Source organism: Mixophyes fleayi, chromosome 3 (assembly GCF_038048845.1).
Source record: "Mixophyes fleayi isolate aMixFle1 chromosome 3, aMixFle1.hap1, whole genome shotgun sequence".
NCBI classification, from domain to species: domain Eukaryota; kingdom Metazoa; phylum Chordata; class Amphibia; order Anura; family Limnodynastidae; genus Mixophyes; species Mixophyes fleayi.
Window position 1 is genome coordinate 20,695,885 of NC_134404.1, and position 17,417 is coordinate 20,713,301.

Consider the following 17,417-nt stretch of genomic DNA (forward strand, 5'->3'; position numbering starts at 1 on the left):
GACACAGTGCTCAGTGTTCAGGTATCCTGTGCACTGAAAGATTTATTGAGGGGGGTATTTTAATTTCTGGATAGATCATTTTGGGGTGGGGGGGTATTGTTCCATCTATAGTTAGTAATGTAGTCCTATTATGGATTTGTCCAGTAGTCAGGTCATGTTGGGTTTGTAGTGTCCTATGTCTGTATACAGTGTAATAGAATTGTATTATGATCATGTCCAGTGGTCAGGTCATGTTGGGGGTGTAGTGTCCTATGTCTGTATACAGTGTAATAGAATTGTATTATGATCATGTCCAGTGGTCAGGTCATGTTGGAGGTGGAGTGTCCTATGTCTGTATAGAGTGTAATAGAATTGTATTATGATCATGTCCAGTAGTCAGGTCATGTTGGAGGTGTAGTGTCCTATGTCTGTATAGAGTGTAATAGAATTGTATTATGATCATGTCCAGTAGTCAGGTCATGTTGGGGGGTGTAGTGTCCTATGTCTGTATACAGTGTAATAGAATTGTATTATGATCATGTCCAGTAGTCAGGTCATGTTGGGGGGTGTAGTGTCCTATGTCTGTATACAGTGTAATAGAATTGTATTATGATCATGTCCAGTAGTCAGGTCATGTTGGGGGGTGTAGTGTCCTATGTCTGTATAGAGTGTAATAGAATTGTATTATGATCATGTCCAGTAGTCAGGTTATGTTGGGGGTGTAGTGTCCTATGTCTGTATAGAGTGTACTATATAATTGTATTATGATCATGTCCAGTAGTCAGGTTATGTTGGGGGTGTAGTGTCCTATGTCTGTATACAGTGTAATTGAATTGTATTATGATCATGTCCAGTAGTCAGGTCATGTTGGGGTTGTAGTGTCCTATGTCTGTATAGAGTGTAATAGAATTGTATTATGATCATGTCCAGTAGTCAGGTCATGTTGGGGTTGTAGTGTCCTATGTCTGTATAGAGTGTAATAGAATTGTATTATGATCATGTCCAGTGGTCAGGTCATGTTGGGGTTGTAGTGTCCTATGTCTGTATAGAGTGTAATATAATTGTATTATGATCATGTCCAGTGGTCAGGTCATGTTGGGGGTGTAGTGTCCTATGTCTGTATAGAGTGTAATAGAATTGTATTATGATCATGTCCAGTAGTCAGGTCATGTTGGGGGTGTAGTGTCCTAGGTCTGTATACAGTGTAATAGAATTGTATTATCATTTTCACTGATCTGTATAGAGTACTGCACACAAATAGATTATCCTGTCCTTGAACATTGTGGCTCTAATAATGGCAGGTACTGTATGAGGAACACATAAACATAAAGTATACTTGCACATGTCTGTTGCATCTATATAAGCTAAAACAGTGTTTACCATATCCCTTCAAATATTTCCATTCCACAGTCCTGATCCAGCTCCCCACAGTGAGCAGATCTCAGCACTCTGCAGCCTGATAGCAAACAGCGATCACACATCTAATTAGAAATGATAAACTGACATCCACTGCAGTCTCTTCTGACAAGCATGACGGCCAAACCTGTCAGTACAGTCCTGATACAGATCACGCAGCTGCGGTACTTGGGAATTAAGATGCATGATAAGTGTTTGTTAGACAGAGTGTTTGACACACAACATACAAGTGTCATTTTAGGATTATATTTTGCAAAATGTCAATATATTTAGAAAGAAAAAGATTTATGATGAGAAATGAGCGTGATGTGAGGAATGTAATGTAGGTGAGCTGAAGCCATTGCGCGGTTATCTGGGCTGCTGAATATGGGTAAGAGATGTGTAGATCCGATGACTCACTGCAGACTGTCACCCAGCAGACCAGCAGGTTAGATGGATGCTCCTGATCTCGCTGCCCGTGTTCACATTAACTATATCCTGACAATATCTGTGGTATAACTTCAAGTCCTGTTTGTATTTGGCCAAAATGAATAGTTACAGTAAATAAATGTTTTACTTAATGTTCTGTAACCAATTAATGTGAGATATATATATATATATATATATATAATATATATATCTGCTTATATAATGTTATAAAGTGTACATTATGTGCTTCTCTGTAGAAACATATATGTAGGTATTGTCTTTCTTGATATATCCACTTGATTCAGATGTCTCAATTGGTGACCTGCAAACATTTATTTATTTGATTATTATTTTTTTTTATAGTCTTTTATAACTATTTAAAGCAAAACTCCACCTCAACCTAAAATAATATGTTAGTATGTAATTTAAAAAGATTGGGGAAAAAAAACAACTAATTGGCTAACCTTGTACATGCATGGAGCATTGACGTTCTATAAACTTATTTTTTATTTAGGGTCTGTCTTGCACAGTGCAGCATCGTTGTAGCTACAGACGATATACAGCCCGTGCGCGTAGCTAGTGAAATGCGCCTGTTAAGTGTGTAGAGGAAAAACCCAGAGGCGTCCTATAGCCTAATGTATTTAATAAATGCTCCTTTAGCACTTTGTATTGTTTTAAGGAGTCTTCACACCTCTGAATGCCTCGGGCCATGTCAAAAGTGACACTAATGCTTGTCTGAAAGTGTGTGCACATTAGTCTTTGTACTCTGAGATGAGCACTTGGGTGTACAAAGCTACACAGTCACCAAGTACACAGTTATCTAGATCTAGTGCAGATCTGAGGTATAGGGTTAATATTTAGTACAACCTGCTGCATTGTATGATTGGCAGGTAGTGTGCATTGCATATTGCAATATCCTCTGGCAGGCCTGCAAATATAATATTACATGCTGCCAACCAATCGGCGACAAGCGTTCTTTTTTTGCTAAAAACTAAGGCCATCAAAAATATATTTTTATTTTTAGGTTTTATTTTGTACCACCTTATACCTCCTCTTCCCCGATCTGGCAGAGTTATATTCGTTTGCAACTCAAACTGCGCTGGGATATCTTCTAACGCAGTGCAGTTAGGACCGCCAATTCTCCCCAGACATGGGGAAGTCTTCTAGTGCCCGGTGTGGGTCGAGTCTTAGAATTGGATCTTAACATGTCTTCTAGTTGGGTGTGGAAGTGGTAAGTTCGGTGAAAAAAAAATGATGATGTAACAATTACACATTTTCCAGCCAGGAGCCATTGTTATTTGTTTATTTCTTGCAGAAAAATAAATGTCCCTTTATAGGTAGGACGTGTATGGTGCAAGTAGTTTATTGTCACTGTTATAGATAATATGTGGCAGAAGGTGTCCTTTGTTGCAAGATGTTTGATTCTGCGTGACACTATTCTGATACGTGGATTATTAAGCACGCTATAAGACAGGTGGGCTGGAGGGATCTGTCTCATCTCCTGATTGGACGGTTATTAGAGCGACAGGAGAAGGGGGTGTTTGTGTCTTGTTCTGAGAACCCTCTAACATTTTTTAGTCTGAGTACAATGAGCACATTGGCTGTCAGTCCTGGACTGCAATAAACAATTCTACAAGTCATGCTCCTGAGATAAGGGTTCACTTGCATAAAAGCAACACTCGGGGTCAGGGGAAGGTACTGGGTAAATTTAATTTCACTTCTCTGCATCGGGTGATTAATCATTCATCAGGGTGGCTAAGTGTCCCTGTTTTCTCACATACTGCTCACAAACATATTTCCTGTGTCTGACCCTTAGTTAACGTTTATGGAGGGAGGAGTTTAAAGTTCAATTATATTATACCAGCAATGTGTCCCCACACATTGTGTAGTTCTGACTTACTTGCTAGAATGCTCAGAGCTCAGATAGTTATACACTGGCAACAATCTGTTCTTTATTTCATAATATCTGCAGGCATAATATTGTGTAGCCAATTAGTATGTTTTTATAGCTAGCATCCAAGACTTGTACAGCAGCAACATTGATAATGTCTTGAAGGATTTTATCGCATTCAAAATAGTTTTTTGATGTTTGTTAAGGGATCCGTTGTTTTTACAACGCAATTTCCTGTATCCATCAAACCCTAATTTGGAAATGACACATTGATCTATTTCAGTAGTCTGACTCCAATCGCACCCTACACTACAGGAGTTTCAGAACACCCTGATTCCAATTTTTTTTTTAAATTTAAGCAATTGTAGACCAGTGAATAACTTGAAAATGGTACAAAGGTAAGTGGTAAATTGTTAGTTTAACGCTGAAAAATAATGTAAATTTCAGAGCTGTACAATAAGGCCTTTTATTTCATTAAGCCTTGCAAGTTGATGTATTTCCTGCAAGTGTCCCAACCTTTGCTGATTACTACAATCCCCTGTCTGTATAAATGGTTTGACAGGTTGAAAGCCATTGCTAAGATGGCAAAATAAGAAAGAGGCTTGGTCCATGAAACACTGGCAGTGGACCACTGAAACCTGGGAAACGGTCTTATGGACGGATGAATCAAAATGTGAAATCTTTGGTTCATGACGCATGTTTTTTTTTTTTTTTGCTGTTGAATAGGGTTAATGATGGTTCCTCAGCGTGGGTCACCAGCTGTCACACAAGGATGGTCTGGGGCTCTCTTACTGGACCCACTGTTGTCAGCTTGTACAGGATTCATTCTACAGCAAGATAATGACCCAAATCATACCTCCAGGCTATGTCAGAACTACCTTTGAGGTAAAGAAAAAGACAATGGGCTTCAAATCCATGCAATGGCCAGCACAGTCCCCAGGCATAACCTCCATGGAGCTGGTTTGGGATGAACTGGACAGAAGGGAAAAGAGACATACAAGTGCAAGACATTGGTGGTCGTCAAATAATGTTCAGGATGTTCTTTCCAACAGTGTTTGATAGAATGATGCCTATTGTAGAATGAATTGTAACGAGTGTTCTATCTGCAAAAGGTGGCTGCTCTGAAGAGTCAACAATGCAGATCGAATTTTCTTTAACCAAAATAATTCTATGATTTCATTTTGTCTCTTTGCACTATGCGTTAATTTCAGAACAGATTGAGACATTAAACAACGTAAATTTAGATAAAAACTAGATAGATGGGGACATTCTAAAACTTTGGACCGATAGTGGGCAGCACGGTGACTCGGTGGTTATCACTTCTGCCTCGCATCACTGTGGTCATGAGTTCAATATCCGACCATGGTGTGGTTTGTGTGGAGTTTGTATGTTCTCCCCGTGTTTGCGTCGGTTTTCCTCCAGGTGCTCTGGTTTCCTCCCACAATCCAAAAAAGAAAACATACTAGTAGGTTAATCGACTGCTATCAAAATTGACCCTAGTGTCTCTCTCCCTCCCTCTCTCCCTCCAATTTGGCGGGGACTGATGTGAATGAGTTCTCTGTACAGCGCTGCGGAATTAGTGGCGCTATATAAATGAATGGTGGTGATGATAGTGTGTTCAGTTGTATCCGTCACAAACATTGGATGTAGCCATTTGTGTTCACAGTTCATCCTATCCATTCACTTGATGGTAGGTGCCAGGTCATTGTGGAAATTGACATGCCTTCATAAATCACCTCCCCCGTCTCTTTAAATATACAGTATAGATACGGTTTTGGGGCCAGATTATATTTTCGGTGAATTCAGTATTACTGAATTTTTTAACAAAAACAAAGCAAGTTTCAATTTCTGTTTGTGTCAGGATAGTTAATATCACTTTGTTTAAGGTTCCGACTCGGAATTCTGGCACCACACATGAGGAATGTGTCAGCTTTGCAGTAGATTACTTCTGCGTGTTTGTAAACCACAATACAAAACACATGAGGTGGTAACTATTGTGGCACAAACACATGTGTGACTTTTGTAGGACTTGCTCCATAGGAAGTAAATGGCATGTGGTTTCCTTCATGATCCAGATCCAGCAATCTTCTGGTGTTTGTATGACGCTCCCTCGGAATCCAGCGATAAGCTTGTGTTTGCCGCTGCCATGCTCTTATACATGCTGCTTGCCAAGCTGGAGCATAGAATGTTATCTCTGCGTGTTATCAAAAGGAATGTCTCTGCTATAGAATTCTTTTTCTGTTAATACTCCTAATAGCTAAACTGTGATGTACTTGGCACAACTTCATTCTCTACCAGTAACCTGGATTTGTGATCTCTTACAAATGGGAGCTAGGATTCTTCTCTTATCTAAGGTGTCGATGTAAATCGTACAGGGGAAATAAGCGGTACTGTCCGAGAGCCCCAAATCTTTGCAACTTCACATAACCCCTTTTTTTGTTGTTTGTTTGAACTCAGTGGAAATCTGTTACTAGTTTGTACTGGTGCTGACAGGCATTTATTACAATAGAAATATAAAAACAGGTTGGGCTACTTGCTCTCCAACTGTAGGCCCCAGGGCCAGATGTGGCCCCGCGTTTCTTGTTTTTTTTAATCAGTATCTGGCCACAAGCACATAGTTATGACATGAATGTGGTCCTGTTAATGTACATAATTCCACCTGCAACACTTCAGCAAGCACTGCTGTATGTACATCAGCCTTTGCTACATAATGTAGAGTGGGGGGAGAGGTTAAAAATGATTTGTTGCCCCCTATAGACAACAGAAATGCATGCGTTCATTTTCTGAACTGCACTAGAGAAATGACTGAGAATCTGGGTTGTTGCTATGGGCAGCACCACCTTTCTTACACGGTTACATGTCGAACCGTTTTTATGAATGTCCCTTATTGTGTGGTGAATGTAGCTGATATCACTGCGCTGTAAGTACACGGTTAAAGGATGTGTGTTGTCCTGCAGCTCAATTGGGCAAACAGTGGCAGTCAGTCTCCAGCTCCCAGAATCCTCTGCTGCCAACCAGAAAGCCAAGGGGTGAATTATCTCTGTCCTGCCAGTAATAATTGTCAAACACCTCCAAAAGTGCACCAGGTATTTTATTCCTGTAATGTCTGGCTACGCACATTTCTTACATCAATTTTAATGGCCTTTAGATATAATATTTGACAAATTAAATCTGCTCCTGGCACTAAATTAAGGATTTTTATTTTTTTTTGTAATTTTTCTTTTTTTTACAGCCCAACTGCTGTAAAGAGACCTAATTAAAGTATAGTGATAATGATTGACGCCGCAGTCTGTGCTCATTATACCCCCAGCTCCAGTCTATAGCCTGGGAACGCGACTCTGCTGTATACCCCCAGTTGTAACATCAAAACAAGATTATTTATGCTGAAGGCACACGAAGGAGCGATCAGCAGTGTCTGCATCCAGCAGCAGCTTAGATTTACGTCCCGTGAAGAATAAATATGGACGTACCACAGCGTTCATTGCTAAGCAATAGTTTGGCATATATTAAAGGAAGCTAATGCTGGGCCGTGTATAATAAAAGACACGTATGCTCTGCTGCGGACATTAAAATGAAGTGTACAGCTCAGGGTCCCAGCCCAGTATTTACATTACGGTGGAATAGACTTTCTCATCATTGCTTTCCTTTAAAATGTCACATCGGTCCTAATGACAGTACTAGATCCTTGGCTGCGGCATTCCTCCTCCTATAACACTGCTATTATTCTGTAGAGTCTGTCTGTAACACCAGGGTGACGGGAGATGGAGGGTACTGATTTCTAGAAGGAAATAGCTGTAGATGGAAGCACATTGCTGGAATGATGCATGTGGATGTATAATTAGACCATGTGGGTGGAAGGAATATGACACAGGTATTCCTAGAAGTTCAGTGGAGGTCTGAAAGCCAGCAGCCTTGCCTGACCAATGTACTTGAACTTTTGAGGCTGAAACAGAGTTAAATGCAAAACAGAAATAAACTACTGTTAAAAAATAAAATTAGGATGTCGCTACTCTCTGTATAAGGATGTCCCATCGTCTTGTCCTGCAGTGCTTTACTTACTGCGTAAACAGCGGGATAGCCTTACACAGGAAGCATGGAAGCCCCTCTACTCAGTGGGTATTCAACCATCTGACGGCTAGGGGGCAGTGTTCAGTTGGAGTCTATCACTGATGTTTAATGTTTCTTGAGAGCAGAGATATGGCAACTCTCAATTTGTTTAATTATTGCCGAATGAGTCCCTCTGTGTAGAATGTATAAAAGCAGTATAATTAGCAGCGCCAGTATTATAAGCGGGGGAATATTTTTCCTTTAATGAAAGCATGCTGCCCCACTACAGCAGCGATTTAACATCCAAATACAAGTCAACAGGGGTTGTAGATTGATGGATACAATTTGTGGAGTTTGACGATTGTTATATCTTGTGCACAAGAGCGGATGAAATCCATAGTGAGCAATAAGTGCACTCATTTTGTGACCGCTGGTAGAAAACATACTCTAAACAGACCTAAGAAAGATTAGATTGTTTCTCATGAAGGAAATAGACTGTTTGCAGTGTCCCTGTTTTTCCTGTTCCCTGTCATGCAGGTAAAGGCTCAGATTGCATCTGTCACATGAAGGTGGATTGATCAGATCTGTCAGTAAGGGGATGATTGGATTATGTATATACACAATCCTTGCCAGCCCATCCTGCGTGCAAGCAGCATACACACTGGGGAACGGCCGCAGTTCCGCACACTGAGATGAGCGTAGCTGGGCGGCTGTATGTGGGGAGTTTGCAGCTCCAGCAGCTGCTGAACATTACTGAGCACTGTGGTAATTACCAGAGTGGAGAACTTCCTGCAGCGAGGCCCCCAGATCAACTTCTCTCCCATTCAGGCCTTTTATGCGTTTCCATCAATTGGTTGACGCTAGGTCAGCTGAGGATCACTCATGCAAAGGTTTACAATGAGCGTCTAAACTGCAATGTTAGATCATTTTTATCTCTGTCTTTTCCAGTTTAATGTTTGGCAGCTGGGATCTGAGACATGCGACGGGCTTCTTACAGCACTGGTACCCCTGAGAGTATTTGTTTAACTTATTTATGTTTAACTAGTCTTCAGATGTGTTCTGCTGTAGTGTGTGTGTGTGTGTGTGTGGTAAAAGTCTTGTGCAATAAAAAAAAAGGAATATTTTTTTATTTAATCTGTGTTCTACAACTTTTCTTGCTTAGGCAAATAACTGTCTCCAAGAAGATGCAGAATTAAAATGTTATGACTGTAGTTGTAAATGTTTTTTTTTTTGCCCCCCCCCCCCCCCCCCCCCCCCCTCCCGTAAGCTTTGTACCTCTTTGAAGTAGATGGTCCCTTTTCCAGAAATTCCTCGTATAATTTAGTTTTCCCTTTGCAAAATCTATCAGTGGAAGTTTTGCCACGCAAAACAATGTCCCCCTGCTGGAATCATGTGGTTTAGAGGGGAGTGTTTACCTGATTGCTGTGTCTGAGCCAGTCAGTCATCAAGCTCTTCTGTGAACACTTGAGGATTGAGGGAAAGAATGCCATTAGGCTATGAACATGCACACTGAGAAGAGGGGTGTTACAAAACCCCTCTGCTCACTATTACATATGTCTTGTGACTGTGGTTGCCATGGTAATGTCATGACACCTGGCAAAGTAAATCCTTAACAGCAGCTTGAATCAAAACACTAAGGAAATTAGAAAAGTGGCATGTTTCTTCTTACAGGAAATTAGTGATTTGTGTGAGTAAAACACACAGGTGGCAGGATATAGCCCAGCTGAGCAGATGGCATACAGGGGGTCTTACTGTAGAACCAGTTGTTTCTATTTTCACCGTACCCACCACCAATGTTACTAACCAGCGTTTTTGGATTCAAAATGCATCCTTTTCTAGGCACACGAGCTTACCAATGGTAAACGGTGTGAAAGCCTGCAGCATCTTTCAAGTGAGCTCCAAACACTAGTTTAACGTTTGCACTCACATTTTCACTACTGTTAAAAACTGCCTCCTCTGGTGTCTGGCTGACGTTATTCCTGTGTTATCCGTCACAGCACTCTGTCCCAGCATGCAGGCACTACTTTTTGTTTAGCCTGCACATAGTTTAACCCAATTATCTCAACAGCCTTTCTTCCTGGCTCCAATGTCACCCACTGTTCCTCCAGCTATTTCACATATAGTGGGGGTTTTTTTTTTTTTCTTTTGTCCTTTTTGAAGTCGACATTGCAGAAAAGGTTTAATGATGTCAACTAGGTAAAATGCCTGCAAAATACCTTCTGCAGACCTCTGCAAAATCAAATTAATCTGTTTTTCTTGTGTAGATGAATGCCTACATATATTCTTCTGTAGCCCCTCTAAAGGAGAAAGGAACCGATTTAATCGGTTTCCTTGTGACCAGCCAGTAGCACATTGACCATCACGTGTATAGCCATGGTTACTTGTGATGGTGGGTGGCCTTCTGCCCTGACACATGCAAGATGTTAGAATGGGAGACACGAGATTGCCCACTCAATTTGAGGAATATAAAAGACCCGGGGGTTTGTTTATTAAACTGGTAAAAAGCTGGAGAAAACTGATGTTTTATCTGTAGAATGGCTATTGCAGCACTCCGTAGGGTGCATCAAACTTTGGGGGCGACGAAAGCCATTCATTCATCAAGTGGTGAAAAGCTTAGGGTTTCACCTTGTTCTCCTAACATCGAACGCCTTAGTAGTGCGCGTCTTACCTTTTTGAATGGAGCCCAGTCCCACCACAGAGGCTTCCCTTTCACCGGCTACATGCACCTACCCTCGGTCATTATACTGTGCGTATGTGTCAACGTTTTATCTGTCGAGTCTATGGAGCCTGGACCTTTAGCCGCTAGCAGAAGAGAAAAAGCAAAACGAGCGTTTCGTTGCAGAGAGAGATATTTTGGTAAATGGCACGGATACAACTTTCTGTATTGCTGCACTCATCAGCTATACAGATAAATACCCCTAAGGGTAACCGGTCCTCTCTGAGGCTCCGCAGACAGAATGTTTTAGTCCCTCATCTAATCTGAACTAACCACATGTACTTATCATGGAAACGGACTGTGCGATCTAAACAGATTATTCTGTAGCACCCGTGAGCTCCCGTCATCACCACACTTGTCTTTTCTAATTGGCTTTTTGTTTTATTTTTGTTTTAATGTGCACTTAGTTTGCTATTTTCATGGGTTTGTATATGTATATTGTGTATTCACCTTCCTAACTGATAAAACAATGAGCTTTTCCCGCGCAGTTATAGGTTTGTGACTTCCTTGCGGGGAAAGTGGATGAGAGGAATGTCTGCAGCTTATTGTTAGGGTTGGCTGTATATGACATTGCTGACAGAAGTGTCTTATGTAACGTGGACTGTGACTGAGTCGAGGAATAGTCCAATAACCGGTCTGCGTGACCTTTTTTTAGATTGGCAAATAACACGCTGTTTGTAGATCATCTGCAAATACTCCATTGTACACAGTGTGCTCCATAGAAGGGAAAGAGCAGCTAATCTGATCACAAGCCTGTGCCTGTGTACACAGACCGCTGTGCTAGCAGGATCGCCACATGGTGAGACCTCATAAAATGCAATCACTGTTCTGGATGGATTGTATTAATTGCCTTCCAATTTCACCACACTCTATACTGGATTTTTGTGAGATTGAAATTGGATTGCATTAAAAGCAGACACACACACTGTGGACCTGCATCTCCCCTTAAACGCACCTCCGAACACACACACGCATCCTTCACAATACACATCCCAACTGTACAAAGACACTTATTACTGCTGGCATCAGAGCAAAGTAAGATCTCTACTCCCTTATACCTGCCTCCTGCTGCACACTACACAGTTATCAGGTCCACCTGTTCCCTCCCCACCAATACCCCTCCTGACAGTGCACCGTTTCATTTCTTTTACCCCTCTTTTTTCCTCTCAATCTCTAGGCTCCCCCTCTGATCACTCATATCATCACCATTTATTTATATAGAGCCACTGATTCTGCAGCGCTGTACAGAGAACTCATTCACATCAGTCCCTGCCCTATTGGAGCTTACAGTCTAAATTCCCTAACATACACACACACACACAGACAGACACACAGACTAGGGTCAATTTGATAGCAGCCAATTAACCTACCAGTATGTTTTTGGAGTGTGGGAGGAAACCGGAGCACCCGGAGGAAACCCACGCAAAAACGGGGAGAACATACAAACTCCTCACAGATAAGGCCATGGTTGGGAATTGAACTCATGACCCCAGTGCTGTAAGGCAGAAGTGCTAACCACTGAGCCACCGTGCTGCCCCATATCACTTTCACATGACTACTTCAAAAGCAACAAATAAATGGTTAGATAAATCAACGTTTTGCATTGACCATCTCGGTCTCCAGGCTTAATAAGCTCCATAGAAAAGCCGCAGAGGTCGCTCCGCGAGTGTAGACCTAAAGACTTGAACTCGCATTGTCTGCTGTCCATCTGGTGTGTGAGTGTGTGCACTGCAGAGAGGCTCAGCAGACAGGACAACGTGTCGGCTGGTTCAAACTTCATTCAGCACAAAGCAGCAGCCACCTGCACTCCAGTGCCCACCTCTGTTCTTATACTTCATTATTGCCGAGCTTCAGTTTTGCTGAGTTACAGCAATGTTGGAGACCTACGCTGTGTATACTGGTTAGGAGACATGAACTGGGCACAGTCATCTGCTAAATAATAGATGACTTGGGAAATGTTCCCATCATTGCATGTATCTACTTGTGACATTCCCTGCAGCCTCCGGGAGCTTGGCTGTCACTTCTCCTAGTACACAAACATGACCAGGCGATGTGTTATGTACAACTGCCATGTATTGGGCAAACTAACAAAACCGAGGGATTTGTAAACGCAGCACACAATTGGTACAATGGTTTGCCCGTCGCATGATCCAGACAGGCATATATATATATATATATATATATATATATATATATATATATATATATATATATATATATATATGATAGATATGCTGGTCTGATAATGTGTCCTTATTACTGCTGGTTCTCATTGTGTGTTACTCCCAGTATCTGTTTTGTGCTGAAATAGCTTATGCCATGTGTGACGGGATGGACGTTCTATGCCACCATGTCTGTTGTTGCTGGGAATCGGCTGGGCTTGCTTTGCCACAGTTCCCTTTCGTTATCCCAAATGCGTCCTCTTGCCGCAGTAGGAGGGGCTTACAAATGCTGCCACCACTGCACTCCTTACCGGCATCCAGAACCGGGTTTCTTCTGGGTAACTGACGCTGCTAGCGTATCTCGTTACTGGCGTACCTCGTTACTGGCGTACCTGGGCTTTTACTCCTGACCCCTTACTATGGATCGGAGAAGCTGTGGATGGATCCCCCCTGGCCTATCACACTGACCAGGGTAGCAGAGAGAGGTGGTACCGGAAAGCTTGGGTCCAAACATCAGAGACAGCCGGAGAACGGATTCGATTTTGGGTCTAATCTGCAAGTCACAGTAATACAGCAATATTTAAGATGTTTTCAAGCTGGTCTTTGAAGCAAGATGTTTATTTGCTCTCACACTGGTTAAGGGTACCAGTGATCAGGTCAGATGTTAAAATCAGAAGAACAAGATTTCAATACAAGCTAGTGCCTTCTATAAAGTTCAGACACAGGCTATTTTTAGCATCAGGATATAACCTGTTTACACAAACATGGATTTACATGCAATGCAATGCCAATAATATTTGCACTTAGCTATGAAATTCTTAAAAACCTTGCTGTGATATCCTGTGTCTTATTTCAGAGGCAGGATACATACTAGCAAGTCAAAAGGTCTAATTGACATGAATACCTTCTTCAGACAGTCGCCAAATACACATTCCCACAGAACAACACAAACCCAAAACAAGCCACTTCCCCACATCACAATACACCAAAGGCTTTGTAAACAAAGGCTCATTGTATCAGATTTATACATCAGACATAATGCATTTCCTCTAGAGAGGCTAAACAGAAAAAACACATTTTCTACCCTGGTCTCAGAAATAACGATTTCCTATCTCAAAATATACACAATATTAAAGGAAATAGCGCAGGGCACTTATTTTTAAATTCATGCCATAAGTTAGTTATTTGTGATCCAGTCATACCATGCACCCTGTTTTTCTGCTAGGTTACCCCCTCCACCCCCCAGAAATGCAGATTATCATGTTAAGTCTGGATGCTGACAACAGGTATTGCCACATTCCATGGCTCACAGAACACAGTTGTCATCCTAGATACATCTGAGGTTTTATCGCTGACCTGTACCTACAAGCCTGCCTTATGCTGGTACCTCAGCTCTTCCCCTAAATAACCAGTTTCCTCCCCACGTCCCAGCCCGTACAGCTGTAACAATTGTTACAATCTTGATTTTAAAAGTGATGTATGCAAACATAAACCAGTGCCATGGGGAATGTAGTATTAGGGTTCAGTCACTAGAACGTGTTACACAACATGTGCTTATAGTATGTACACAAGTGTGGGGTCTGTGCACACTGCAGTTTGTGAACTCGTAACAACATCTCTGATCTAGTTCCTGTACCTGTCATAGACCTAGTCAGTAGATCACTGTTAGGACACGCGCTGGCCCTGTATTCTTACATTACTGGGATTCTGTAGAACTGGGTAAATTCCAGTAGTCAATGTGCTGAGCAGTTATTGTCGGCTCTGAGATCCTGCACTACGTGACGGTTCATTAGGCTGAAAGTCTGATAAGAAGTTCTATCTCTAAAATGCTTAATATTGAGAGCTCTTTCCTGTCCCCCATAGATCAATATTACCCCTGATTTATTTCTCAGTTTCTGTAAACTAGCGCAACTAGCACAATAATCTTTAAATCTGTTGGAGGACGAGAGGATCAGGTCCTCAATGTTCCTGTAAATCTCCATTCTTCTGGACCACTCCTTTAGTTTCGGGGGAGAGGGGGGTCTCAGTGGACTGGAATTGCTGCCTTTGCAGCCAATGTAGCGTTTACAAATTATATTTTACTGTGTAGCAGTGGCCTTTACAAAAGGTCCAATTGCTTAGGCCTATGTAATAAAATGACATTGATTTAATAGTAGGGTAACCAGGGGATTTCACAAACGCAGCAGTTATCTTAGAGCAGCCGTGAGCAACAAGTGACCGTCTCCCCAGCCGTCTGCTACCAATATTATAATGGGGGCAGCCAACTTCTACTTCATGTAACCTCTGTGTAGTGTGGGGAGGTCATGTGACATACCTGGAGGAGGGAGTGCGCAGTGCGGGGAGGTCATGTGACATACCTGGAGGAGGGAGTGCGCAGTGCGGGGAGGTCATGTGACATACCTGGAGGAGGGAGTGTAACATACCTGGAGGAGGGAGTGCACAGTGCGGGGAGGTCATGTGACATACCTGGAGGAGGGAGTGCACAGTGCGGGGAGGTCATGTGACATACCTGGAGGAGGGAGTGCACTGTGCTCCCCTCCTTCCTCTACATGGGGCCCTGTAAGGCTAGGGGGGCACATGTTGTCCCTTACTGTCTTAAAGGGAAAAATCACTACTCATTGCTGGAGTATTTAGTACTCGTGTGCAGATGACACAGATTGTAGATGTGACTGGATGGGTAGCGTCAGGTGCATGTGTTGGATGCTTTCTGTATGCCCAGCATCGTTGAGCTTTTCAATTTGTATGACCAAGATTGCTACACAAGGGATACAAATATGAGTGATTTTTGATTTAGAGACTTTTTTTTCCCCAAACCATAAAATATAACTGTTGTTAAAGGGGCTGAGTCTTGGGGAACTATAGGAATGGTCTAGAGGACGATGTGTAGATCAGAAAGCAAAGTGTCTATTTTTATTGCCTCCCCAAAGCTGGGTGGCAGCGAGTGCTCAGTTGACCCCAAAGAACAAAGAGATGGGGAGAGAGAATGGGATCGGGTCCAGGAGTGGGCAGTAATACCTCCCCTCCACACGTCGGACCACCGTGTGCCAGGACGGTAGGAGAGGTATCATCAGTCACATAACCATCATACCCAGATAAAACAGGACTTGGCTCTTTAGAGAGATGTAGGAGAGCTCAGACATAATCTGGTCCTGGAAGCAAATCCTTGGAATCTCCGGTTGTGGAGCATTGAGCAGCAATCCCTTCTGGCACTAGAAGACAACGCTGTGTGTTTACAGCTATTATTGTGTTAATGGTGCTCCACCCCACTGTTTACATAATGCAATCCTCAGAGCCACTCTTATTGGTAATCAAGTGGGCACATAGGGGGGCTTTTATGGCTACTATATAACTGTTTGAGCATGCATTAAGAGATGCCAACTTCTATCTGACCGGGCACCCAGAGTGCCCCATTCACACCAGCCTCGGTGCCCACATCCCAGTTTCTTCTGCTTTGTCTGTAACACTATATGTCACATATTGCCACTATTTTAATGAAAATGATTTCTGTGTATTGCCAGATCATTATATAACTGTATTCTTTTGCGGATTCGCACTAAAGTTACTTGAATTAAAATACTGACTTAATTACTAGCTTCCTTAATTAGATTTGTGCCCTTTAGTTATTTTCCTCTGTCCTGCAGAACTTTACCTAATAAAGCTAGATGTTCTGGAAGCTGCATATATGTAGGAATACTGTACATTAGTGCTACTGTCCTACATTACTGACCCCGGTGTACCAATTGTTTCTCTGCCACAGCTATAAGTGAATTTTAGAGCAATTTAGTTGTGAGCACAGATATGCACAGCAAATACAATCATAAACTTGGGGCATTGTCTATGAAATATGTTGCAGTATTCAATTAGGATAGCAACGCTGTCTTAAAGGACTTGTACTAAAGCCAATTTTAATTCATGTGTACACTGTGAGTTATGCGTCATTCAAATGCTCTAACCGCAGATGTTTGTGTTCCGCTCACGTTTTCTTCTGTTGCTTAGGAAATGCAACCTAATCTCCATGGGTGTATGATATACAATGTGTCCTTTCCTTCCCCTGTCAGGTGGTGCGCACAGAGAAGAACAGCTTAAATAATCGTTTTCTCCCCTGGGATGAAATAGAGACTGAAGCTGTGCTCTCCATTGACGACGATGCTCACCTCCGCCATGATGAAATCATGTTCGGTTTCCGGTAAGGTTATTCTACGTCTGAGCTCTGATAACCGTTTGCAATTAACTCCTTTGTGAACATCACATTTGACATTGTTTTGGTGGCTTAAACTTCAAGTATGAATATTTACCAAATGAGTCCCCCCAATACATGTAATATGTACTTAGTAGGTACTATTATTAATTTAATTAGTAATAATAACATGCAATCTCCATACAGACAGAGCCCTGGTTGGAATTGAACCCATTTTCCCGGCGCTGTGAGCCATCAATGTTAACTACTGTGCCCATTTGTTGTTGGGTAGCATGGTGTTCATTAATGACACTATCTCCGCTCTATGCAAATTAAACTTCAAATGGAATGTGTTTTATACAGAGCAATAAGACTCTGCTAAGTGTTTACTTTCTATCCTGATCATTTTACAGATCCGGAAGGCTGTTCATATATGAATATAAACCACCTCTGCATGACCTATATAACTGCTTACCACCGTCCAGTGTTTTACAGTTTTGCCAATGCTGCGGAAAGTTATTGTTTCATTAGAGTAAAATATTATTCCTCCATATCGACCCTGGATCCTTTGATATATATATATATATATATATACATACATACATACATACATACATACAT

General features: G+C 41.9%; 1 protein-coding gene across 1 annotated transcript in view; it reads left to right on the top strand.

Annotated features, from left to right (window-relative positions):
• EXTL3 (exostosin like glycosyltransferase 3) overlaps positions 1-17,417 on the top strand; it is a 49,697-nt gene that overhangs the window by 17,859 nt on the left and 14,421 nt on the right. Inside the window, exon 3 of the mRNA XM_075201190.1 lies at positions 16,678-16,805. Coding sequence (XP_075057291.1) covers positions 16,678-16,805 — 128 coding nt within the window. The remainder of the gene's footprint in view (positions 1-16,677; positions 16,806-17,417) is intronic.